Source organism: Myxine glutinosa, chromosome 10 (genome assembly GCF_964187855.1).
Source record: "Myxine glutinosa chromosome 10, kmMyxGlut1.1, whole genome shotgun sequence".
NCBI lineage: Eukaryota > Metazoa > Chordata > Myxini > Myxiniformes > Myxinidae > Myxine > Myxine glutinosa.
In genome coordinates this window covers 102,512,827-102,537,871 of record NC_136270.1, presented here as the reverse complement: position 1 = coordinate 102,537,871, position 25,045 = coordinate 102,512,827, and the positions used below count along the sequence as shown (strand labels likewise).

Sequence of the window (25,045 nt, the reverse complement as noted above, 5' to 3'; positions counted from 1 at the left end):
GCTTGGCTGCAGTTATTTTGTCCGAAGTCTGTGCTACCAAATATTAAGTTGAGGGTGTCACTAATTTTGTCAATGCCATTTCTTTTTATTTCCTGATTTAAAAAGATATATTGAGTTCTGAATCAAAAACAAAGGTTCTGTAATATTAACAGTGAAATGAATAATTGTGAATTGTGTAGACTTTTGTCAATTTCAACTTATTTTTAGCGATCGACTCAAAACTGTGTGTCATCCGCTAGGCATGGCGATTAAAAGTTGAACACACAAAACATCATCGGTCACATGGTGTGGCCGCCTTATTGGATTGAAGGAAAATATTAAATAATTATGTCTCAGAAACCACTTACCCTATCGATGCGAAACTTTACAAATGCCATCTAACACAATTGTTGCATACAGTTTGAAAATGATGACGCTATAGGTCACGTGGTTTGGCAGTCATATTAGCTTGAAAACAGATATTTTAGAAACTCCCTTCTTTGAAATCGCTTCACCGATCGATGTGAAACATGTCATGTCTGGTAAAAATGTGATACTTGAGAACAGCTGAAGGGATTTCAATCAAACTTGTTTATTTTTAGGACAGTGAACGAGGGCATTTACTCATTGTCACGGGCAGGGACTACGCGGAAGCATATTGGTGACGCAGTCACATTGTTCTAGTTTTTTTTTTTTTTTTTTTTAAATTACAAATTTTTGAGGTAATTTCTGTTTCTAATGTTGGTAACCAACATTAATTTATAATCGCATGTTTCCTGCTTTTATTGTCCCCCGTCGCACCGCGGAGCGAAAGGGGGACTATGGTTTTCCCCTCCGTCCGTGCGTGCGTATGTGGGTGCGTTGAACCTTGTGAGCGGAATATCTTGAAAAATAAATGAACTACTAACTTCTAATCCGGTGTGTGGGTGTATCGAGGCATAAGGAAGAACGCTATTGAAAATTGGGTCGCCACGTCAAAATCCAAGATGGCCACCACCATATACATGTCTGAACCTTGTGAGCGAAATATCTTGAAAAATAAACGAACTACTAACTTCTAATCTGGTGTGTGGGTGTATCTACGCATAAGTAAGAATGCTATTGAAAATTGGGTCGCCACATCAAAATCAAAGATGGCCGCCGCCATGTCTGTCTGAACCTTGTGAGCGGAATATCTTGAAAAATAAATGAACTACTAACTTCTAATCCAGTGTGTGGGTGCATCTAGGCATAAGGAAGAACGCTATTGAAAATTGGGTCGCCACGTCAAAATCCAAGATGGCCGCCACCATATATGTCTGAACCTTGTGAGCGAAATATCTTGAAAAATAAACGAACTACTAACTTCTAATCTGCTGTGTGGGTGTATCTACGCATAATGAAGAACGCTATTGAAAATTGGGTCGCCACGGCAAAATCCAAGATGGCCGCCGCCATGTATGTCTGAACCTTGTGAGCGGAATATCTTGAAAAATAAACGAACTACTAACTTCTAATCTGGTGTGTGGGTGTGTCTCCAACCCACTCGCAAATATTATCGACTCTTCCATGTTTTCTGCGTCTTCCACTTTGTCAACTCACATCACTTCACCGACGGGGGACCTAGGCGTAACGCTTGTTAAGCTTGCCAAGCCGGTTGAAATCTGCAAATATAGGCATCGATATTTGAGTGGTGCAACTAATTTAATGGCAGATCTGAAAGTATACACAATAAACCACATGCTGCAAACCATCCACGTTGATCAGTAACGCCAACAGCAAGTGCGTTGATCTGATTCGGACTGACCATTAGTGTGCACGGGACATCTGCACTAACGAGTACCTTGGAGGCAAGAAGATTTTGATGAACAAGGCGGGTAATAATGATTGCGAAATTTCAACCATATGCTGAGACGGGTGTGTAACCGCCATGGGAATGAAGGCAAAGTGATGTTTGAGGCATGAGCCTTTAAGAGCTAGGCACCCCCAAAATGTATTCACTTTACACCTACTCCATCTGCCCCCCACCCTCAAGCTAATCAATTTGGTTGAGAAAATTATTGTCTTCATTTTTCCATTGATGTCTATTCAGAGTGACTCTAGTGTTTATAAAGACCCATCTTTCATTGTTGATGAGGAATGATGGCCTGCACTGGTGTACTTGTCTGAAATAATCCTATGACTGGAGGAATATGAAACTCTGTTTAAAGCTGGGGAATATACCTTGAAAAGTAATGCTAGTCTCATTTTTCTTCTACATGTACACGCTTCTTTACAAATGCAAACGGAATTCCAGGTCGAATTTGAAATGCTTGTATTAGCATGGCTTGTCAAATCGCATCTGTTACCATGGCCTTTCTTCGTCTGTGCATGTATTATGCTTTATGAAACTGTACATATGAAGATCTACACCATCGAGACGGAAAAATTAGACTGGCTGACATGGCCTGAATTCTCTTCCTCTGATCCATTACCAAGCTGGAATCCTTTGTGCCCAGAGTAATAACAATTAGCCGACCTTCAACCATAATGAAGAGCTGAATTGAAGCAAATTTTCAAATGAAAGGAGGATTTGTTAGGTGAAACTACTTCTTACATCCTGTTTTAAATGGCAGCCTTGATTCCTTTCCCACCCTTGCATGTTGACTTTGTCTAACACTTGCGGATGGTCTTGACCTCGTCTTTAAACCTAAAATGGAGAGGCTGGCTCCTGAAAACACGAGTTTCTCCTTGCTATTTGTACATCCCATTGACGCTGCAGAGTTGATGCCTGGCAGATCTTTTGCATTGTGGTGTTCCAGGCACGTTGTGACCTGTCCTTGCAGCTGATGCTGCTTACTGAGCTCCGTGAAATTTGATTGCCAGAATTGAAAGGAGTATTTTCTGTAAACTGGCCTAAACCTGCTTCCCTCATTCACAGGAACCTGAAGCGCCCTCCAGAGGAAGGGAAGCTGTTTCTGCCACGAAAGTCTTTGCTTGAGTAAGTTATTTATATATATATATTTTTTATATACAAGATCGAGGCTCGTGTAAGACCTAACATTAATGACAAAAAAACATAAACGGACACATAAAACATATAATAAAGGGAGCGGGAGACAAGATGGGGAGAGAGGGGGAAGCACACAAGCACAACAATGGTAGAGAACAGGGACATTGGGAGATGTGTGGGAGGGATAGGGCTTGGGGGGAAGGGGTCAGGGGAAGATGCAAAACCTAACAAAGTTAACCCAAACAATAAAAGGAGCGGGAGACAAGATGGGGAGATAGACGGAAGCACACAAGTACAACATCAGAGAACAGGGACATCGGAAGATCTGTGGGATGGAGAGGGCTTGGGGGGGGGGGGGGGGGGGGAGGAGGCATGGGAAGGTGGGTGTAGGAGAGGTGTAAAACACATGGACACTGCTAGAACTTCCAGGATTTGAATTAACGAAAAGATCAAGGTTTTAGAAGGGGGAAGATAAGAGATGGTGGTGAACAGCTGTTTTAAAGACATGGAGGGAGAAGTGGGATTGAAGAGAGTGAGGGAGTTTGTTCCAGAGGTGGGAGAAAAGAGGAATGAAAGAGTGAAGGTGAGCAGAGAGTCTGGATTTTGGCAGTTTCACCAGAAGAGGGTTGCTGGCAGATCTTGTGCGACCTGAAGGAATATTTGGGGGACAGAGCACAGACAGAGCTGGGGAAGCAAGGCCAGAGAGGAGTCGGTAGAAGACAGAAAGACCACCAAACCTGCCTGCGGTGAGTGAGTGAAAGGCCCTCAGAATCAGCTTCATCGTGGGAGATTCCAATGATTCTGAAAGCTTTGGTTTCAACAGTGTGAAGCCGAGCTAGGTGTGAGGCAGGAGCACCAGCCCAGAGGGGAGAGCAGTATTCCATTGAGCTGCAGATGAAAGCTTTGTATGTGGTGAGGAGCTCAGGTGTGCCAATGAAGGACTTCACACGACGGAGGATGCCCTGTCGGTGACTGGCTTTGGAGGCCAGCTTGGAAATGTGGTTTTCCCAGGAAAGATCATTGCAGATAGTGAGACCCCAAAGCTTGAATGACAAAACTTCTTGGAGAGGATTGTTGAGAAAGTCGATGGGAGGGTTAAAAAAAAGAAAAAAAGAAACATTTTCTCCCACTTTCAGATGAAGTTGTGCCTCGGCATGCATGCAATAGTTTGATTTCCAGAAGAAAAACAACAAACGTTTATTGAAAAGTTGTGCATTCAAGTAAAGGCCTATTTTGCATTGTATGGTGGAAGTAAGAAGGCAGGTGGATTGTAAAAATAACCAAACTGAATTTCAAGCCAATTATGACTTATCAAAAACTTTTGATCCATTGAAGGTTTATTTCCTGGAATACATTCACTGTCCACATGCGAGTGTGTAACAATATTTCTGGGATGTTTTCAGTGAGCTGTTTGAAATGAACCACGTGAGAACCATTTACCACATGTTCATTGCCGCTCTCATCCTGTTCATCATCAGCACCATCGTCGTTGATTTCATCGACGAGGGCAGGTAGGTTGATTGGGCTTCCTGTTTGCATTGTAGATCTCACTATTATTTTATTCCCTCTAAAGATCCTTTGGGAATAAGTATAATTTTCTTTGTTTATGCTTTGCACATTGTCCGTTCTCTTGCGTCTATATTTAAAATGTTCGTCCATATTGGAAAAATACAAAGCAATACCAATGGTGTCTATAGCCTTTTTTGGCTCCGTGACTCCTTTGTTTTCACTTTCTTTTTCATTTTTATAATTCATGATCTATCAAACCCAATTTTGTATGAAATCTTACTATAACGGAGTGGACGTGAACATCACCAAACTCCAAAATTGGCATGTGGCTTAAATAGCAGTATTACAAATCATCTTCCTTTATGTTGCGATCTGGAGAATGATATGTTGTGATCAATAAGGCCAAAAAAAAAAAAAAATGTTTAGCGTCCTGCCTTTTTGAAAAAAAGGAGGAGGAGGCACCTTTTTTTCTTCTTTTTTTTTCAAAATGGCCGCCAGGCTCATTTTTCCCAAGATGGTCGCCTGCTTTTTTGTTTCTTTAGATTTGAAATACATGTAGAATGTTTGGGTCTTGACGATCTGTGTTAACAAAATACAACATGTACTGAGTAACATAATAAAAGACTAGTAAAAGAGACCATTTCATATACTTGGATACTGTACTTTGTTTTCTTTTGTGTCTTTATACAGGTATACAGAAAAATTCAAGATGAGATTTGCAAACAATATCTTACCTATTTTATTATTACAATACAATAATGTATCTAAATGCATTTTACATTATATTTCATTATTTCTCAACCATATCTTCTTCCTAACATGGTAAAGCTACATGTACTCTACTTTGCAAATGTTTTTTGTTTACTTTTTGAATTTTAAATACTAAAATACCTTCCAGTTCTGTGTTCATTCCTACTAACAAAACAAAAGTATCTCATCCATTGCATGTATTTGATTTTATCTGTTGTTGAATCTGACAGAAAGCTGATAGAGAGGCTATGTTCAAAATTTGCATTTGCATTGTTTCAATCAAATTTGTTTTGCTATGGGGCAAAACTTGTGGTTAATCTTTAATTATAAATTGTTATAAAAAATTATTAATAGAGTATTACTCTCAATATAGCCAAAGTTTCTTTATGATTCCCAGTATTCTCTCATGTTTCTGGTCTGTCAAAAAAAAAAAAAAAAAAAAGGAGGCGGCCTCTAAAAAGGAAGCGGGCGGGGACGCTAAACATGAATATTTTGTTGTTTGGCCTAACATTTCTTTCAAAAATGACAAAAATTATAAAGTGCATTCCCAGGACAGTGATTGCAGCACATTGCCCACCGAAGGTGGGCCAGAGGGCAGGAGTGCCCACTCTTAGCGTTAATATTCAGCTTCGTCATTGTGTGCTTCACGCCACTATCTTTCCCTTTTCTTTCTTTGTATTTCTCTTTTCTCATGCTTCTCCCCCGGCTGTGCCTGCAGGCTTGTGCTGGAGTTTGACCTGTTGGCCTACGCCTTTGGTCAACTCCCAACCGCCATATTTGCATGGGTGTGCATGTTTCTGTCTGCGCTGATGGTGCCCTACTGCTTGCTTGCAAGCTGGGCACGTGCTTACCATGCTGCCCGTGCCCGGCGCTACCTTGTCTCTGTCATCTATGGCTTCATTCTTGCAACGTACCAAGTGCTTGGCCTGGGTGCTGGGCCAGTGTATGTGGCACTGTGGCACAAACTACCTCCAGCGAGTTGTTTCATCGTCATCTTGGAACAGGTGCGAGTTGGCTCTGCTCACCGTTTATGGGCCAATTGATTGCCAATTAAAATTTTGGCAGTTTAGTTGTGGGCATTTTTTTTTAATGCTCTGTTGTAGTGGAGGCTTATGGAAGAGCTAATATGATTCTCCACACTTTGAAAATAACCTGTTCAACAGGAATGAAGTACCGTATATGTGTGTATGATCCAGTTCATTTTATGTTTTTTAAATCTGTAAAAATGTTGTTTTTATTTTTGATTGTTCAGTAATAGCCGGCGAAGCCGGTGTTGTGAATGAACGCGTACGTATTATGTTGAAAAGCCAGATTTTGCTGGATCCTTTGAGAATTTCGAAGCTTTGACGCACCAAATCGCTCCATGGAGGCCGCCATCTTGCAGATGCGGAAGTATGCATAAAAAATTGCGAAAAAGTTAAATAGGAGTTTGTTTCACCCGTCTTTTTTTGATTCACAATCTTATGCACCTCTAATTTGTAATTAAAATACTTTAAGACCAACCTCGTTCCCCGGGCCCGCACGGGACCTGGTTATCTTCAACGAAAATCGTCACCAAACACCGGAACCAATGAGATTCGAGCATTTGAAAAAGTATTTCAAAAAAGCTTATTACCGCGTTTCGGAGGCTGAAAATGGCGTCATATATTCTAAAATTGACGAAGAATTATTTTTTAGAAATCTCGCGGTCGTAGGGGATAGTTTTTCACGGCCGGAAATATCCGAAGTTGAGACGGAAATAGTGGCAAGAGGCTTTGGCTTCGCCGGCTCATTGTGGCTTTGCAGTAGGGTCATATTACAACTTTTATATAACCGAGCACATCAAATTGGTGAACGTACATATGAATTGGTTGTACATTTTGATTGTGGTGACTGTATAAGAAGCTATCCAACAGGATGGTTCACAGGTAACACACTTACCTGTGAGCTGTATAGTTTGGGTTTGATTCCCAACCTGAATCGAAGAGTGTGGCATCACGAAGTGCATCGTCCATGGACGTCAAACTGGATGTCCTATCTTCCATCAAACCATTTGTTTGGTCCACAACTGTGCAACGATTTCTGCGGGCAGGAAGTTGTGCTGCAAATGTGGTGCTGCTTGTGGTTTCGGATGGAAACTCGAAAGTTGGTCAGGGTACTTGCGATACTTTGCCTATTCTTCAAGAAAAACACCATGGGGTGTTTAACATCCACCACCTCCGCCACCAAAGGTGGATGGAGGTTACGTTTTCACCCCTGTCTGTCCATTTGTCTGTTTGTTTGTGAACAAGATATCTCAAAAAGTTGTGGACGGATTCGGACAAACTTTGGCAGAGATATAGCAGATGTGACAGACGAAATGATTAGATTTTGGTGGTGATCCGGATCCGGCTACTAGAATTTTTAAGTGATTCTTCACCAGTGGGAGATAGGGCCAAACATGATACATAGCAGGATATCTCAAAACGTTGTGGACGGATTTGGACCAAAGTTGGTGGACAGGTTGTGTGTGTGACAAGGAAGAATCGATTCAATTTTGGTGAAGATCCGGATCCTGATCCGGCTAGTAGAATTTTTAAAAGTGATTCTTCACCATTGAGTGATATGGCCCAACACGAGGGGTAGATCAGGGTATGAAAGACTGGACCTATGGTGATTCCTGTGATTGATTTTGATTAAATGTGATTCTGTATTGTGATTTTCTGGTCTACTCTGAGATACAAAACGTAAACTGTTCACCAGGAGGAGGTATGCTGTCTACTGAATGCCGTTCTAGTTCGTGCCTGTTGTCTGTGTCCTTTATGACGTACTTAAAAACAGTAAGTTTCCTGTTTGAAATGATTTTCAATTTTGTTTGACTGCCAGACAGACAGAGTGAAAATAATTATCTCGCTCCTCTCTGCGCACATGCGATTGGGACAAATTCAGAGACAAAGTACTGCTAAAGAAAAGAATCTTCCTCCTATTCATGTTCCGATTTGTGCTCAAAATATAACATTTAATTCAAGTACCGTAATAATAATCTTGTTCCATATACAACAACAACAACAGGCATTTTAAGGCCATTTTCCCTGCAAGAGCAGGGGTTAGCCTTGCGGTCCCCATGACGATCTTCTCCATTTTGCCCTATTTTCTGCATCTCTCCTTGTTAACCCCCTTGCCAGCATTTCTTCTTCGACCATCTTTAGCCAAGTCTTTCTCGGTCTTCCCCGTCCTCTACTTCCTTCTACATTCATTTCCATCACTCTTCTCAACCAGTCACTTTCATCCTTCCTCAACACATGACCAAACCATTTCAAACAGTTTCTCTTCACAGCATCAATCACAGGCTCTATTCCCATCATCTATCTATAATTCCAGTAATCTCTGTGTGTGTGTGTGTGTATGTCTGTGTGTTTGTCTGTGACCGCTGTTTCTCGACAACCACGGGTCCGATATACTTTAAACTTGCCAGGTATATTGCTGGGGACCCGAGGATGTGCCTTTTCAAGGTTTCATATTAATCGGAGAAGTAGTTACCGAGCTATGTCCAAAAAACGATTCAACCAATCAGAGAGCAGCGAGCTATCACGTGTGCCGAACATGGCGAACAGACTCTGCCTCGGACGGCACATTTGAGAGCGTATTCATTTATTTCACGTTGGCAAACTATGTTGCCGTTAAACTATGTTGTAAAACTAATTAAAACTAATTTGCGACATATTAATCGGAGAAGTAGTTACCGAGCTATGTCCAAAAAACGATTCAACCAATCAGAGAGCAGCGAGCTATCACGTGTGCCGAACGTGGCGAACAGACTCTGCCTCGGACGGCACATTTGAGAGCGTATTCATTTATTTCACGTTGGCAAACTATGTTGCCGTTAAACTATGTTGTAAAACTAATTAAAACTAATTTGCGACATATTAATCGGAGAAGTAGTTACCGAGCTATGTCCAAAAAACGATTCAACCAATCAGAGAGCAGCGAGCTATCACGTGTGCCGAACGTGGCGAACAGACTCTGCCTCGGACGGCACATTTGAGAGCGTATTCATTTATTTCACGTTGGCAAACTATGTTGCCGTTAAACTATGTTTTAAAACTAATTACGTGCACGCTATGGCGATTTCTTTACCAAACTCCGCAAGCCGTTCGCTTTGGACCAAACCATTTCATGTAAATAGAGGGGGGGGGGGGGGGGGATTGTCACCGTACTCGCAAGCCGTTCGCTTTGGACCAAACCATTTCATGTAAATAGAGGGGGGGGATTGTCACCGTACTCGCAAGCCGTTCGCTTTGGACCAAACCATTTCATGTAAATAGAGGGGGGGGGATATAATTTTAGATATATATATAGTACGGGCATGCCCTAGTCTTTCGCAATTCATCATTTGTCTTCCTCTCTCTCAACGATACTCCACACATCCACCGAACCATTCGCATTTCCACCCTTTCCAGCCTTCGTTGCTGCTCTACGTTCATTACCCATGTCTCGCTCCCATAAATCATAACACTTCTCACACATGCAGCATACACCTTTCCCTTCAGCTTCAACAACACTCCCCTCCTCGTCAGCATGCCACTCAGTTCCCGAAACTTCTTTCATGCACATCTCACTCTAGCAACCGTTGCGGAATCTGATCCACCTTCTCCATTCAGCATGTCTCCTAGGTAACAAAATGTTTTCACACCTTCCAGCTTCACGCCATCTCCAAGATCCAACTCAACATTTCCTCCATCTGCAGCTGTGCACACCTTAGACTTGAATGTAGCTGCCACACTGGTTAATGACCCTCTCAAACCACTACATTTTTGATGAACCCACTCAGCGCACAGTGTACATTGAATGGAATTCACTCCGACACTCTTCCTGCACACAGCACAAGGCCACTTCCCAGTACTTTCCACCTCACCACATGCTTTACCACTTGCCATCACCTTCGTTTTTCCGATATTCTTCCATGTCCTTCCTTCCATGCATCACCTTCAGACCTTTTGTCTCCATACATTCCTTCCACTTGTTCATTTTCTCCTTCAGTCCATCCATACTTTCTGCAATCAACACCAGATCATCTGCATACAACAACTCCCACGGTAGTTGGAGTCTATATTAGGATATAGACTCCGTTATGTTCCGAGCCACCACCTCCATCACAGCTACAAATAGTAGTGGACTTAGTACCGACCCCGATGCACTCCCACCTTCACCTCAAACTCACCACTGTTGCCGTCCTTCGTCCTTGCAGCTGTGTACGCTCTTTTGTACATTGCCATCACTACTCTGATCAACTATTCCTTGGTGAATCTTGTTCCATATCCAGGGGAATCTTTCTTTGGTGACACCGCAAGTTCAAACGTCATGAAAAAACGTCATGAACATGTTGTTCCTTGATCAAAAACTGATAAGACTGACGGACGGATTGACGGATGGAAATGCACCAATTGCTTAACCTCGATTTTCACTTCACGTACGTGGGGTAATTATCCATTGTAAGGAACTTCAATGCAGGAGGCAGGCCAGTATGCCCATCGAGCCTGCACAAAAGTCTTTGGTTTGCCTCGTCCGGGGTCGGGTTTGAACTGCTGACCTCCAGATTCAGAGCGGGCCCTTTAAATATTACACCACCGAGTCTGGTTTTGTTGATAAAACTTTGAATAAGAAATTCTGTGTAAGCAGCTTTGCTTAATTGCATTTTTTTTGTCCTCATTCAATGCCAGTGTGAAGGGGAAATGTATGAATATGATAAAAAAAAACATCCAGATTCTTTGCTGAATGAATGAAGTCTATTTGCACTTCCAGGTTCGCTTGGTCATGAAGGTGCATTCCTTTGTGAGGGAAAACGTGCCACTCATCATGAAGGCCAAAGACGGTAAGCAACCGGTGACATGTCCATATCATGAAATGGCAACGAACCCAAAACCTAACTTGGTGAAAGGACGTGTCGAATGATGATGTAAAAGGAAATGCTCCTTTCCGACTAACTCGTGCAATGTTGATCTCTCCCGGCTTTAAAATTGGTGAAACTTCACGTTGCCCAGAGAAACTATTGATGTCCTTGGAATTACTGGAGCGATTAGTCGACAAGCTTTCTTTCCCAGCGCAGATTAAAGGCACTGTATGTTTGGCCATGACTCGCTTATGAATGTATAAATGGATAAAAGGGGAAGCTAAGTGTTGCACATTTGCCAGTGTCACACTTAACGCTGTCAGTTGGAAAATGACAACAAACACCGGGCTTGCAATTGTTTTTCTCAATCTTACGAAGATCATTTCCCGTTCATGCCCACGTGTTCTCGTTCAGGCATCACGAGGCATATGCAGAGTTAGGCAGCATTTTGTCAACCATTTATAATATATTTCAATACAATGAGTTTCTCTTACATGGAACTGCACCACAACACGAGGAGGCCATATTATGACCATCAAATTCTGCGCAATGGTTGCCAACATATAATTGTAATTTCATGCTTTATCCTTTTTAAAATGCTGAACGCCAAACCAGGAAGCAGGACGTACGATTTTAAAAGTCATTGGTCTGACTCAGTTGGGGGTTTGAACCCCTGACCTCCCAGACTCAGAGCGGACGCTCAAACCATTACGTCACCAGATTTGATTTTCCTCGTATTTAAACAAGATGCATTGTATTAATGACAGCAAAAATTTCCTCTCCCTTATTGTAAGACTTTTAGCTTTCATGAGCCTCGATCCTGTATACCAAAAAATATATATATAGTGGCTCTTTATTACACACTAAATATGGTGAAATTGAACCCTCCAAACCCCCACCCCATATGAGGCCCTCATTTTCACACAGTTGTGTTTGGGTACTCATAGTTTGGGTACTCAAAACCTTGATAGTTTTCTACACCCGCTAATTTCACCCCAAATCCTCTTTTTTGAAATACCAACTTATTTCCTGGAAGTCCTTGGTGTCCTTGTGTTTATACTTATCCCCCCTCCCCCCTTCCCACGCTGCCTCCCCCCCAAGCCCTCTCCCTCCCACACATTCCCGATGTCCCTCACAAATGTTGTGTTTATGTGCTTCCCCTTCTCTCCCCATCTTGTCTACCGCTCTCCTTATCATATACTTTGGTTCTTTGTCTGTTTGATTTGTTTGTGTGATAAATGTTAGCTCTTTCACGAGCCTCGATTATGTATACAAAAAATAATAAAAAATAAAAAATTGTTGTTTGTCGATGATGATGGCGATGATTGGGTTTCAAGTCTATTTTGATAGGGCTTTAAGTCTCTTCCTTTCAAGTGGATTTAGAGCCTAGCACCGGAGGCCAATGGGAGGACAAACGAAGAGAGTGCATCACGTGTTGCCAAGGAACTGACACCGTGGTGTTCTTAAATCCCGAATGACATTTTTGAATAGTTAAAATGCTCATGGATTAATAGACTTGCATTTTGAAGCTCAAAACCCTAATTAGCCCACCTCCCACGCAGCAGGAGATGGGGTTTTGCAATCACGTGTGTGTGTGTGTGCGTGCGTGTGTCCATCTCATAACCTTTTAACCATTTGAGCTTTTGTCATAAAATTTTCAACAAACCTTTATTGTGAGAATATGGAGACGTCAAATAAATAATTCCGTCAAAATGTCAACGTCTCACAAAATAGTCAATTTTCATAAGATAGACCTGATATTTTAAGAATTTGCATATTGGGTCACTGAATTGGTTCACCAATCAAAAGCTAGAATCCAATTTTTTTTTTGATCAAAAGGTCAAGATTGACCTAATATGACCCAATTCATCAAGTATAACCTGTGTTCTGCCAAGGTCAAGGGTTCAGGTCACACAATTGTCAATTTCCATCTGATTGACTTGAAATTTAAGCAGTGTTTGCATTATAAAACAACAACAACAACATGCATTTAAAGGCCATTTTCCCTGCTAGAGCGGGGGTTAGCCTTGCGGTCCCCATGACAATCTTCTCCATTTTGCCCTATTTTCTGCATCTCCCCTTGTTAACCCCCTTGCCCACATTTCTTCTTCCACCATCTTTAGCCAAGTCTTTCTCGGTCTTCCCCGTCCTCTACTTCCTTCTGCATTCATTTCCATCACTCTTCTCAACCAGTCACTTTCATCCTTTCTCAACAGATGACCAAACCATCTCAACCTGTTTCTCTTCACAGCATCAATCACAGGCTCTATTCCCATCATCTTTCGCAATTCATCATTTGTATTCCTCTCTCTCAACGATACTCCACACATCCACCGAACCATTCGCATTTCCACCCTTTCCAGCCTTCATTGCTGCTCTATGTTCATTACCCATGTCTCGCTCCCATAAATCATAACCCTTCTCACACATGCAGCATACACCTTTCCCTTCAGCTTCAACGACAATCCCCTCCTCATCAGCATGCCACTCAGTTCCCGAAACTTCTTCCATGCACATCTCACTCGAGCAACCGTTGCCGAATCTGATCCACCTTCTCCATTCAGTATGTCTCCGAGGTAGCAAAATGTTTTCACACCTTCCAGCTTCACACCGTCTCCAAGATACAACTCAAGATTTCCTCCATCTGCAGCTCCCTCTGTGCACACCTTACATTTGAATGTAGCTGCCACACTGGTTAATGACCCTCTCAGACCACGACATTTTTGATGAACCCACTCAGCGCACATTGTACATTGAATGGAGTTCACTCCGACACCCTTCCTGCACACAGCACACGGCCACTTCCCAGTTCTTTCCACCTCACCACATGCTTTACCACTTGCCATCACCTTCGTCTTTCCGATATTCACCTTCAGACCTTTTGTCTCCAAACATTCCTTCCACTTGTTCAGCTTTTCCTTCAGTCCATCCATACTTTCCGCAATCAACACCAGATCATCTGCATACAACAACTCCCACGGTAAACCTTCCTTTACGTTCTGAGCCAGCACCTCCATCACAGCTACAAATAGTAGTGGACTTAGTACCGACCCCTGATGCACTCCCACCTTCACCTCAAACTCACCACTGTTCCCGTCCTTCATCCTTACAGCTGTGCGCGCTCTTTTGTACATTGCCATCACTACTCTGATCAACCATTCCTCCACTCCTAACTTCCTCAATGCCCATGTCACTACTTCGTGTGGAACCCTATCGAATGCTTTCTCCAGATCAACAAACCCAAGAAACAACTTCTTCCTCTTCTCCATATACTTCTCCTGCAACTGCCTTACAATAAAAAGCGTGTCTGTCGTTCCTCTCCCTGGCATAAATCCAAACTGCATTTCGTCGATCTTCACTTTCTTTCTTATCCTCCTCTCCAACACCCTTTCCAATACCTTCATTCCATGCTCCAATAACTTTATCGCTCGATACGAGCCACAGTCCAGACGGTCACCTTTCCCCTTGTATAGAGGGACGATGGTACTCAGTTCCCAATCCACTGGAATGCGGCCTTCTTTCACCACCAGATTACAGATCTCTGTCATTCTCTTCACACCCCAACTTCCTGCTGCCTTCAACATATCTCCCACAACTCCCGTCGGCCCTCCCGCTTTTCTACTCTTCATTGCTTTTATCGCTTCCTCAACTTCCTTCTCAGTTATCTTCTCTGCCGGTCCTAAAACTGGGTTACTCTCTATGTTGCCATCCCATTCATTCTCTGCATTCAACAACATTTCCATATATCTCTTCCATCTTCCTTTAATTCCATCTGGGTCCACAACGATTTGTCCCACTTCATCCTTCAAGCAACTCACCCCCATCATATCACACCTCTTTCGCTATCTGCTTTGCAATCCTGAATACCGCTCTCTGACCCTCTTCCGAATCCAAGCGTTCTCCGAACATTTTCCTACATGCCTCCTGCGCCTTTGCTACCTCTTTCTTTGCAGCCTTCTTGGCTGCCTTATAACTTTCATGCTCTGCTTTTTCTGCCCCCGTACCCTTCGCCTTCTGCCACTCCTTGAACTTCTTCCTCTTCTCTTCAAGCCTCTTTCCAACTTCATCATCCCACCACCATGTTTCCGAGTGCCTCGGTGGTCCTTTTGTCCATCCACATACCTCACCAACGGCTCCCAACAGACTATCTTTCATTGACATCCAACCACGTTCAAGCTCAACCACATCATCCTCTACTCTACTCAGCCTCTCTTTTAATGCCTCCCTTACTGTCACCTCTTTCAACCCCCACACCTTCATTCTCGGTTGGTACTTCACCCGCCGAGCTCTCCTCGCACCTTTCACCCTTATGTCGCAGACAACCAAGTGGTGCTGTGAAACAGCCTCCTCCCCCGGGATCACCTTTGTTGCCCGGAGGTGCCCCCTATCTCGCCTACGCACCATCAGGTTGTCAACGGTTGTCATCGACCCACCTGACGTGTATGTAACAAGCTTATTATCCTCTTTCTGGAACTGAGTATTACAAATCAACAAATCGGCTCCATCAGCAAACTCCAAAATCCTTTCACCTTCTCCATTTCTCACACCATATCCGTAACCCCCATGAACTCCCTCAAAACCATCCATACTCCTTCCCACATGTCCATTTAGGTCTCCTACCACAACCACCCCCTCATCTTTCACGTTTTCCATCAGCTTCTCTATTGCACACCAGAACTTGTCCTTCTCTTCATCGCTCCGACCAACCTGCGGAGCATATCCCGAGATGACGTTCACCAAGAGCTTTCCAATCATCATTTTCACCATCATCAACCTATCACTCACTCTAGTCACACTCACCACACTGTCTACAAACTCCTCAGAAAACAGGACACCAACGCCATGCACGCCCTCCGGGCACCCTTGCCACACAAACTTGTATTTCTGTCCCTGCCTACCCTTTACCATTCTCACACCACTTCCCTTCCATCTCGTCTCTTGCACACAACATATGTCCACTCTTCTTCTGACCAATACTTCCACCACTTCTCCTGATCTCCCTGTCATTGTACCTGCATTCCATGTCCCAAACCTCAGAAACCGATCTCCACCTCGGGCTGTACCCTGCCCATATGTAGTTGTAATTGTCATGGTTCTCTTTTTGAGGCAATGTTTTTCTGGCCGGATGCCCTTCCTGACGCCAACCCTTTTAGTCGTCTCTTACGACACGCAGGGATACGGTTCACCTATTCTAAACCGGGGTACACACCGGGATTGCATTATAAAACAGGCGACCCCTATTTCAAACATGCACGACGACATTGTGGCACAATGTTAATCAGTACAAAACCTTTCCTGGCACCAAATCTCAACAGGCAGCACAGCTCGAGATAAAAGCATTTCATACGCTCTGACCTGCACAAGCACCATCGTGTTAGCATTCTGTACACTCAGACATAAATGGTTCTTTTCCGGCATGGCAACTCGTAGCAGTACAAACCAAGAGATTTAAGAGAAACACAGTATGTAGTTCCAACACCACATATGTACAAGGTAGCAAATTACCTGAAATATTCTAAACACCCTTGGGGATTTCACCTTTCTGACAACAGGCTTGAGGCTTGGCCTTGGCCACAGCATTGACACAGAGCATCAGTGATGAACATTCCTGATCAAGTGTGGAGCTCTCCTTCTGGGCTAGAAACATCTTTTGCAAATGAACAAATGCTTGAACAAATGTCTTTTTTTTCTTTCTTTAAAAGGCCAGTTTTGTTTGCAATGTACACGTTGTATGCTGAGTACTTGGCACACAGTCAGGCATCGTAGTTTTGAAGGGCTCCACATCAGACACATTGCTTTCTCCGTGCACGGACACAAGGTGGGACCATGATGCTTATTGAACTGGTCCAGCTGTTCAGATACTTGCTTTAAATGATAGTTTTCAGTGTAATTGGTAGTGGAAGAATCAGTCATCTTCCAAGAAAAATCTATGGTTTTCTTACATAATGACCAGGAAATTGACGTTCTCCTTGTTAATAGCTGGAACCACACATGCACAGAGACATTTGCTCCTGCATACTAGGCCAAACACGCTTTCGCTACCCCTTCATTGCAGCTCGATCTTGGTGCATTTTATGCACCACGACTCTGTAACACTCGACTTTTGAAATGATGTAATCCGGCCCAGAATGCTCGGCACGCATGCACAGATACCCCTATAGATGGTGATCTTTGGGGCATATGAACTGCTATTGTGCATGTGATATAACGATTGTTACCTAAAATGGCTCACAAACCTTCTAAAATAAGCCAATAATACTTGGAAAAGTACCTGAGAGAAAGCTGGGCTGTGCCTCTGCACGACGGAAGAATTGGAGGGAGACACCATATGTGGTTTGGCTGCTTTTGAATACCGATAAGGAGGTCATATCTGGGGCTTGCGGATGCATAGGGTAGGTTTAAAATCAACTTTTGAAGTGATTATTTTACTGGTAATTATGTTCAGGGGGAAGGGCAAGGAGAGGATGAGCTGTGAGGGCTGCTGTTGTGTTGCGCCAGTCAGTTCTGGTTGACCAGGCCAGCGGCACGGAGATGGCCGATTGATCTCATGAGTGATCCAGAGATCCCTCACATCCAAGATGTTGTGCTCTTGCCTACACAGAGCCAGGACCGCACAGTCTTCCATGATATGTTTTATTGTGTGTGGAGAGGCCTGACAATGGTTGCAGGTGTCGTCAGTGGTGTTGAGCTGATGTTTGTCGTGTAAAAGGTGTGGGTGGTGTCCACAGTGAAAGTATGAAAGGTGAACACCTGGGGAGTAGTTTCTCTGTGTCATCGATGCATGGGGGTTTTCTGCCCAAGATACTGTTTGGGCCCTGGTTGTTTATTGTGTTTGTGGTGATGTGGTGCGGATATGTTTTTTGTAGTTTCCATTGTTCGGTGGGGAATTGTTATGAAAGATGTCACTGTAGTGTCTTTGTGGTGTAGTTTTAATGTGTCTAGGGGCCTGTGGGTGGCTGTACATGTAGTGGCATGGGTGATTTGGGTTGGCATTTGCCATTGCAAGGAACTGTGCACCTCTAATGTCTTCGTGGTCTTTGATTTTTCTTTTCTTTTTAAGAATTTTTACTTCTGCGTGTTGGTGCTCGATGGGTGTTGTTAATGTGCAACCTGTGATGATGCGAAGGGCTTTGTTTTGTACGGTCCGCATGGTGTTGAGATGTGTGTTTGATAGGTTGGAGGCCCAAGATGAGCTGGCGTAGTTGATGACTGATCTAATGTACTGTTTGTATGTTAGTGATGCTGTTTCTTTGTGGTGTCCAACGTTGGTGCTTGTGAGTGTCCTAAGTGTGTTCAGCCTGTGTGTGCATGTTTTTTTGGACGTTTGTGATGTGCTCTGGGAATGACATGGATGTGTTAAAAGTGACGCTGAGTATTTTTGTTTGGTGTGTGTGTGTGGAATAGGGATGTTGTTCAGTGTCATGTGTGGTGAAGCGCTATGCTCCTTGGTGTAATTTGTTGGAAGAATGACTGTTGATTTTGAGTGGGCCACTTTTAGTCTGTTTGTGGTGAGCCAGGTTTGTCGGGTGCTGAGGAAGGATTGAAATTGTGCTGTGGCGGTGTTGATGTTGCTATGAGTCGAGGTGATGGTTATATCGTCTATATATGAGGTTAATTGTATGTTCCCGGGTGGTTGTGGAATATCAGGCATGAACAGATTAAAGAGTGTATGAGAGAGGACTGTCTGCATGATAGGTAGTTGGCCAGCCAACGTTTGGTGTTGTGCATGTTTCTATTGAGTATTTGTGAGTAATAGCTTTGGAAGTGTATCAAACGTTCTACTGATGTCTATTGTGGTGTGAGGGCTGTTATTACCTCTGCCACCAAAGGTGGATAGAGGTTATGTTTTCACTCATGTCTGTCTGTTTGTCTGTCTGTCTATGGACAAGATATCTCAAAAAGTTGTGAACGGATTCAGACTAAATTTGGCAGAGAGGTAGTGTATGTGACACGGATGAAATGATTAGATTTTGGTGAAGATCCGGATTCGGATCCGGCTCTTAGAAAATTTTAAGTGATTCTTCACCATTGGGAGAAAGGGCCAAAAACTATATATAGCAGGATATCTTACAAAGTTGTGGACGGATTAGGACGAAACTTAGTGGAGAGGTTCGGTGTGTGACAAGGAAGAATTTGTTCAATTTTGATGAAGATCCAGTTCCGGATCTGGCTCGTAGAATCTTTTAAGTGATTCTTCACCATTGGGAGATAGGGCTAAAAATGATATATAGCAGGATATCTCAAGTTATGGACGGATTTCGACAAAACTTGGTGGAGAGGTTTTGTGTGTGAAAAGGACTATTCGATTCGATTTTGGTGATCTGAATATGGATTCTGATACAGGAATTATTTAATTCTTCAGTGATACTTCACCATTGAGTGATAGGGCTAAAACTGTTACATGTCACGATATCTCAAAATGTTGTGGAGGGATTTGGACAAAACCTGGTGGTGAGGTTCGATTTTGGTGAAGATCTGAATCTGGATTTGAATATGAAAATTATTCAATTTTGAAGTGAATCTTCACCATTGAGAGATCGGGCGAAAAGCGATATAGAACATGATAATAAAAAAAAGTTATGGACGAGTTATGACTAAATTTGGTGGACAAGCTGGTTAGGTGACAAGAACAAGCCGAATAGATTTTGTTTCAGGTCCGAATCCAGATCCGGCCTATCAATGGGATACAAAACGTAAACTGTTCAGCCTGGCGGAGGTATGCGCGCTACCGAATGCCGTTCTAGTAATTATTGGTGTTGTCGTGCCACTTGCCTGGTTTAAATCCGGTGTATCCCATCAAAGCGACAACGATGGTCAACCGTTTTTAAGATGCCTCCCCTTCCCCACCTCCCCTTGGCAGGTCACGTGTCCAAATGCATTACGCTAATTAGCACCACCTTCTCTTATCTAACTAGAACGGCACTCGGTAGAGCGCATACCTCCGACAGACTGAAGAGTTTTTTGTTTTTTTACTGAAGGGCCGGATATGTATCCGGACGTGAACCAAAATCTAATCACTTGTACTTGTCGCCTGACCAACTCATCCACCTAGTTTTGTTATAATCCGTCCATAACTTTTTCAGATATTGTGCTCTATATCGGTTTTGGCCATATCTCTCAATGGTGAAAAATCACTTTAAAAATTCTCTGATCCGGATCTGGATTCAGATATTCACCAACATTGAATGAACTCTTTCTTGTCACTCACCCAACCTGTCCACCAAGTTTTGTCTGAATCTGTCCGCACTTTTTTGAGATGTCTTGCTATATATCGTTTTTTCTCCTACATCTCTCAATGGTGAAGAATCACTTTAAAATTCTCGGATCTGGATATGGATCTTCCCCAAAATATAATTTCGTCATTGTCACAAACCCACCCTCTCCACCAAATTTCGTCTGAATCTATCCACAACTTTTTGAGATATCTTGTTCACAGACAGACAACCAGACAGAAAAATAGACAGGGGTGAAAACATAACCTTTGCCCATCTTGGTGGTGGTAGTTATGCCGAGCGAGCCTGAGATGCATGGCATTGTCTTTAAATGCAGCTATCACCGCCGCAGCCAATGATCCATCAACGGGCTGCGCTTTCATTTCTTCTGGCCGCCACTTCATGCTGTGACGTCCTCTGCCCTCGCTCACCATTGGCCCGAAGGTCGGTTTGATTGGAGGACAGCCCATTTGCCACTTGTCACCTGGGCAGTGTCTACCACGCTCCTTGAGCTATCTGAGGTGACACTTTCCTGCCTGAACTACCAGCTGATAGCCCACCCATACACTAAAAAGAAACATCAGGGAGAGATTCCAAAGGGTAGAACATGAAATGAAAGGCTCACATGGTTGGTGGTTTTTAGCCACATTCAGAAATGGAGGTTGAGATGTTGTCTGTCTAGACATATTGCGACACGTATATAATATCATGCTTAATTACCCCACACTTACTCCAAGATATTCATTAAGGAAACAACTGAACTACACTAAGCAATGTTACCCCCGAGGAGTCATTTCCTCAACAATATATTGTTTGTTCGGTGTTGGCACCACAAAATAAATTCTTCTTTTTCTTATTTTTCATTAACGAAATTGCAAATGTGAAATGGCAAAAAAAACAACTGGCAGCACATGCTATCATGCTCTATATATTGTTTTGGTCGCATCTCTCAATGGTGAAGAAGCATTTGAAAAATTAAAAAAAACTCGTATCTGGATCTGGACCCGGATCTTCACCAAAATCTAATCGTTTCATCCTTGTCAGACGCCCAATCTCTAAGCCTGGTGTTGGCGTAACATTTAAGATGGCTGGCTTGAGATCTTAGGGTCCTGAGTTTGAGCTCCTGTCGTGCTGTTGAAATAACTCCAGGTGGGGCCTGTCATCCTTCCAAGGTCTACAAAATGAGTATCAGCTTAGTGGTAACAGGGGGCATTGCATCAGCGACACAGCTGTGCCCACAGAAAATGATGAAGCCAAGCAGCCACAGGCTGCACACGGACCACCACTGCTTAACATCTACACCAAATTTCATCCGAATCCATCCACAGCTTGAGATATTCTGTTCACAGAGAGACAAACAGACAAACAGGAGTGAGAACATACAGTAACCTCTGTTCACCTTCGGTGGCATACATTCACTCGATGGAGAAAGGCAGGCGAATGCACGCATACAGGTGCCTCTCAAATTACATGTATGTGGTATGTTGAGGCAACTGGTGGAAACTTTCACCAAAATTTGTCACCAACGTGTGAGGTTTTATGGTTTATAAAAATCAGGTTTCTATTTGGGTATGTGTATATATGCATTGGTATAAAAAGTCACACTGATCATGTATTTTGCATTTCTGTTTCGGCACAATATTTATAAAATTTTGACACATTACTTTTCATGATTCCTGCGATATTGTGTGATCTCCCGTGACTTTGCCGTCTCGCTCAATTTTCACAATATAGTTGAAATAAATTGCTCATTAATAAAACTCAATTGCTCACGACAGAGAAATTACGTGTTTGCCAATTTCCTTTGTTTTTGAATGCGACCTGAGATATTACACACCCTTTAAAACATGTCCTTGCAAGTAAAACAGATTTTCTTTTTTTGGCAGCAGGTAAACAGGCACCAGTCCCTACATTTGGCCACTACCTCTACTTCCTGTTCTGCCCTACACTCATCTACCGTGACACGTATCCGAGGTATGTTCCAGTGAGTGTAGTTAAAAGGATAGACAGTGCTGCGAGGTTTTATGTAGCAAAGACTTGCGTAGGTGGTGTTTGTTTTGTTATTCCCTTTGCCTCCATCGTTGCCAATTTGGTATTGACATTTCCAAATTGGGGCATTCTGATATGGTGACAGCGACTTGCTAACAGTGGTATTTTGCTTGTGGAGGAGAAAATGCCACCTAATTTTGGAGCCACATTAGAGCCGTGTGGCTGTTATGCATCGGAGTGCTTGTGTGTGCCTTCTCAGGACAGCCACGATACGCTGGAAATACGTAGCGATCAATTTTGCACAGGTGGGTGTCTGGGTGCCTGTGCTTACACCTGAGTGTAAATCCTCATTTGTTTGCAGTGCCTGGTGTGACTGTACTTCTTTACTTTCCATTACAAACAATTATGTGATCACTGTATTTGTGTCACAAAGGATTTTCCGATCACACGAACCCGGGTTACACTCCCCCTAAAATAGATTAATTTAATTAATTATGTAAAATGATTAAAAATCACGGGGCAACCCGGGTTACCGCGTGGTGGATCATATGTATATATGTACATGTATTTATATTTATACAGACTTGGCATTTAATATGCAATATATATTTTTTCTTGACTTGGGTTTACTTTCATAACTCAGTATGTCAATTTGGTGAGTTTCTTTTACACTTTGGTGATTTATTGGCGCTGAGGAAGCGCCTTTAGCGATTGACTTCCAGCCAGTGTAACGCTAATTCCTGTCACAGGAATTCTGAGATCATATAAGTGGGCGTGGCAGTTCCTGATTGGTTCGTGTTGGGGAACGCCTTCTCGCTGCCGACGTGATGTAAATTCGCGCACGCGCACTGGTGATTGGCGCTGAGCAAGCGCCTCTAGCGAATGACTTCCAGCCAGTGTAACGCTAATTCCTGTCACAGGAATTCTGAGATCATATAAGTGGGCGTGGCAGTTCCTGATTGGTTCGTGTTGGGGAACGCCTTCTCGCTGCCGACGTGACGTAAATTCGCGCATGCGCACTGGTGAAGCTTACTCGATCTTACTCGATCCCATATTACATGTACTTTCATTGCATACAAATTATACTTCCTCCTAGAAATTCCATGCCCGAACCTCAGCGCAATCCAAGAGGATTCACTTGTTTGTTAAAAGAACCATGTCACTGATTGTCTGTCGCAGCAAGAAGTCAACAACAGGATTATATCACAGGTGGCGTGGCAAAATGTACGGACAGGTGCATTTGACGATTGGCTTCACAGTCGGGTATACAAGGGTTGTTGCGTTCTGTATTAGTGGAAAACAACTGCTGCACGTCTCCAAAAGTTACTGCCGCTTCCTCTGGAGATGGTCCGTCAACTCGACAATGCTGTTTGTCATGGAGTGGTGGCTTTACGAAATTACGGCATGAAAGAGCATGCTATTGCTCGGCAGTATGGCATCACTCAAGGTCAGGTGTCAAATATCCTGAAACGAAATGCTCAGAGGGGTGTCCCTACTCCAATACCGAGGCCAGGACGTTCCCGCAGAACCACAAGGAGGGATGATCGCCAGCTGCACCGGTTAGTCCGCAATGGCCATACCAAGTCAGCTAATCGGCTTAGGGCTGAGTGGCAGCAACTGACAAATGTGCCTGTATCCAGAAGGCAAGTCAACCAACGACTGGTTCAAGCAGGCTATCGTGCCAGGCATCCCCTGAGAAAGCCACGCCTGACCAGACAACACCGCCAGCGCCGATTGCAGTGGGCCAGAGAGCACCGTCAATGGCAGCCAGGACACTGGAATCACGTGATCTTCAGTGACGAGTCTAGATTTCTGGTCTATCGTCAAGATGGCGGCGTCCGAGTGCGCCGACAAGTGCATGAAGCCTACAACAAAGATTGTATAGTGCCAAGAGTCCAAGCTGGAGGTGGTGGGGTGACCGTTTGGGCTGCTTTTCATGCAGGGGGCAAAACTGACCTGGTTGTTCTGAATGGAAACCTGAACCAGTTCAAGTACAGGGCCATTCTGGAAGAAACATTGCTTCCATTTGCTCGTGCAGCCTTTCCAGGAAACTTTGTCTTCCAAGATGACAATGCACGGCCTCATCGTGCTCGCATGATCCAACACTTTCTTGCTGACCGTGGTGTAGAGCATATGGAGTGGCCTGCCATGTCCCCGGATATGAATCCGATAGAGAACTTGTGGGCAGAATTTATGCGTCAAATCGACCACTTGGACCAGCAGCCGACCTCTGTGCGTGAATTGCAGCAGACTATTGTCACTGCATGGCAAGTGATTCCTGTCCAAACCTTGGCAAATCTCGTGAACAGCATGCCTCAACGTGTACGTGCTCTCCTGAATGCTCGTGGGGGTTACACGAAGTACTGAACTGTAATTTTACTGTCGGTAATCCCAGTCGTAATTTAACTTTTGTTTTTGTTCAAAAGATTTTTGGCTAATGTGAAAAATAAAGAGATACTTCTGGAAAACGTACAGAAGTTTAACACAGTACTGTCCGTTAATTGAGTTCAATATCAGTTTACATCACTTTCAAGGATCAATTTATTTGTTTCGAAATGTCAAATGTGGTTTTTGTTTCTTTTAAAGGTCACATTAACAAAATCTCGAATAATTTCAACATAATTCCAATGAACTTTTGGTTCTAAGACATCTTGAAAAGTAAGTTCACCCCCACAAAAAAAAAATTCCATATTAAATGCCAAGTCTGTATATATATATATATTTATATATGTATATATGTACATATGTACATGTAATATGTATGTATATTTATATTTATATACTATC

The 25,045-nt window shown here is 43.2% G+C and overlaps 1 protein-coding gene across 6 annotated transcripts in view; it reads left to right on the top strand.

Moving 5' to 3' along the window:
• Nucleotides 1-25,045, top strand: part of SOAT1 (sterol O-acyltransferase 1) — a 119,681-nt gene that overhangs the window by 27,189 nt on the left and 67,447 nt on the right. For 3 of the 6 annotated variants that reach the window (XM_068126347.2, XM_078785946.1, XM_078785947.1), the window contains 6 exons: nucleotides 2,879-2,938; nucleotides 4,354-4,461; nucleotides 5,928-6,213; nucleotides 10,970-11,039; nucleotides 22,159-22,243; nucleotides 22,518-22,563. In XM_068126347.2, coding sequence (XP_067982448.2) covers nucleotides 2,879-2,938; nucleotides 4,354-4,461; nucleotides 5,928-6,213; nucleotides 10,970-11,039; nucleotides 22,159-22,243; nucleotides 22,518-22,563 — 655 coding nt within the window. Of the gene's footprint in view, nucleotides 1-2,878; nucleotides 2,939-4,353; nucleotides 4,462-5,927; nucleotides 6,214-10,969; nucleotides 11,040-22,155; nucleotides 22,244-22,517; nucleotides 22,564-25,045 lie in introns of all 6 variants that reach the window. The other 3 variants (XM_068126346.2, XM_068126348.2, XM_068126349.2) reach the window with 1 other exon arrangement.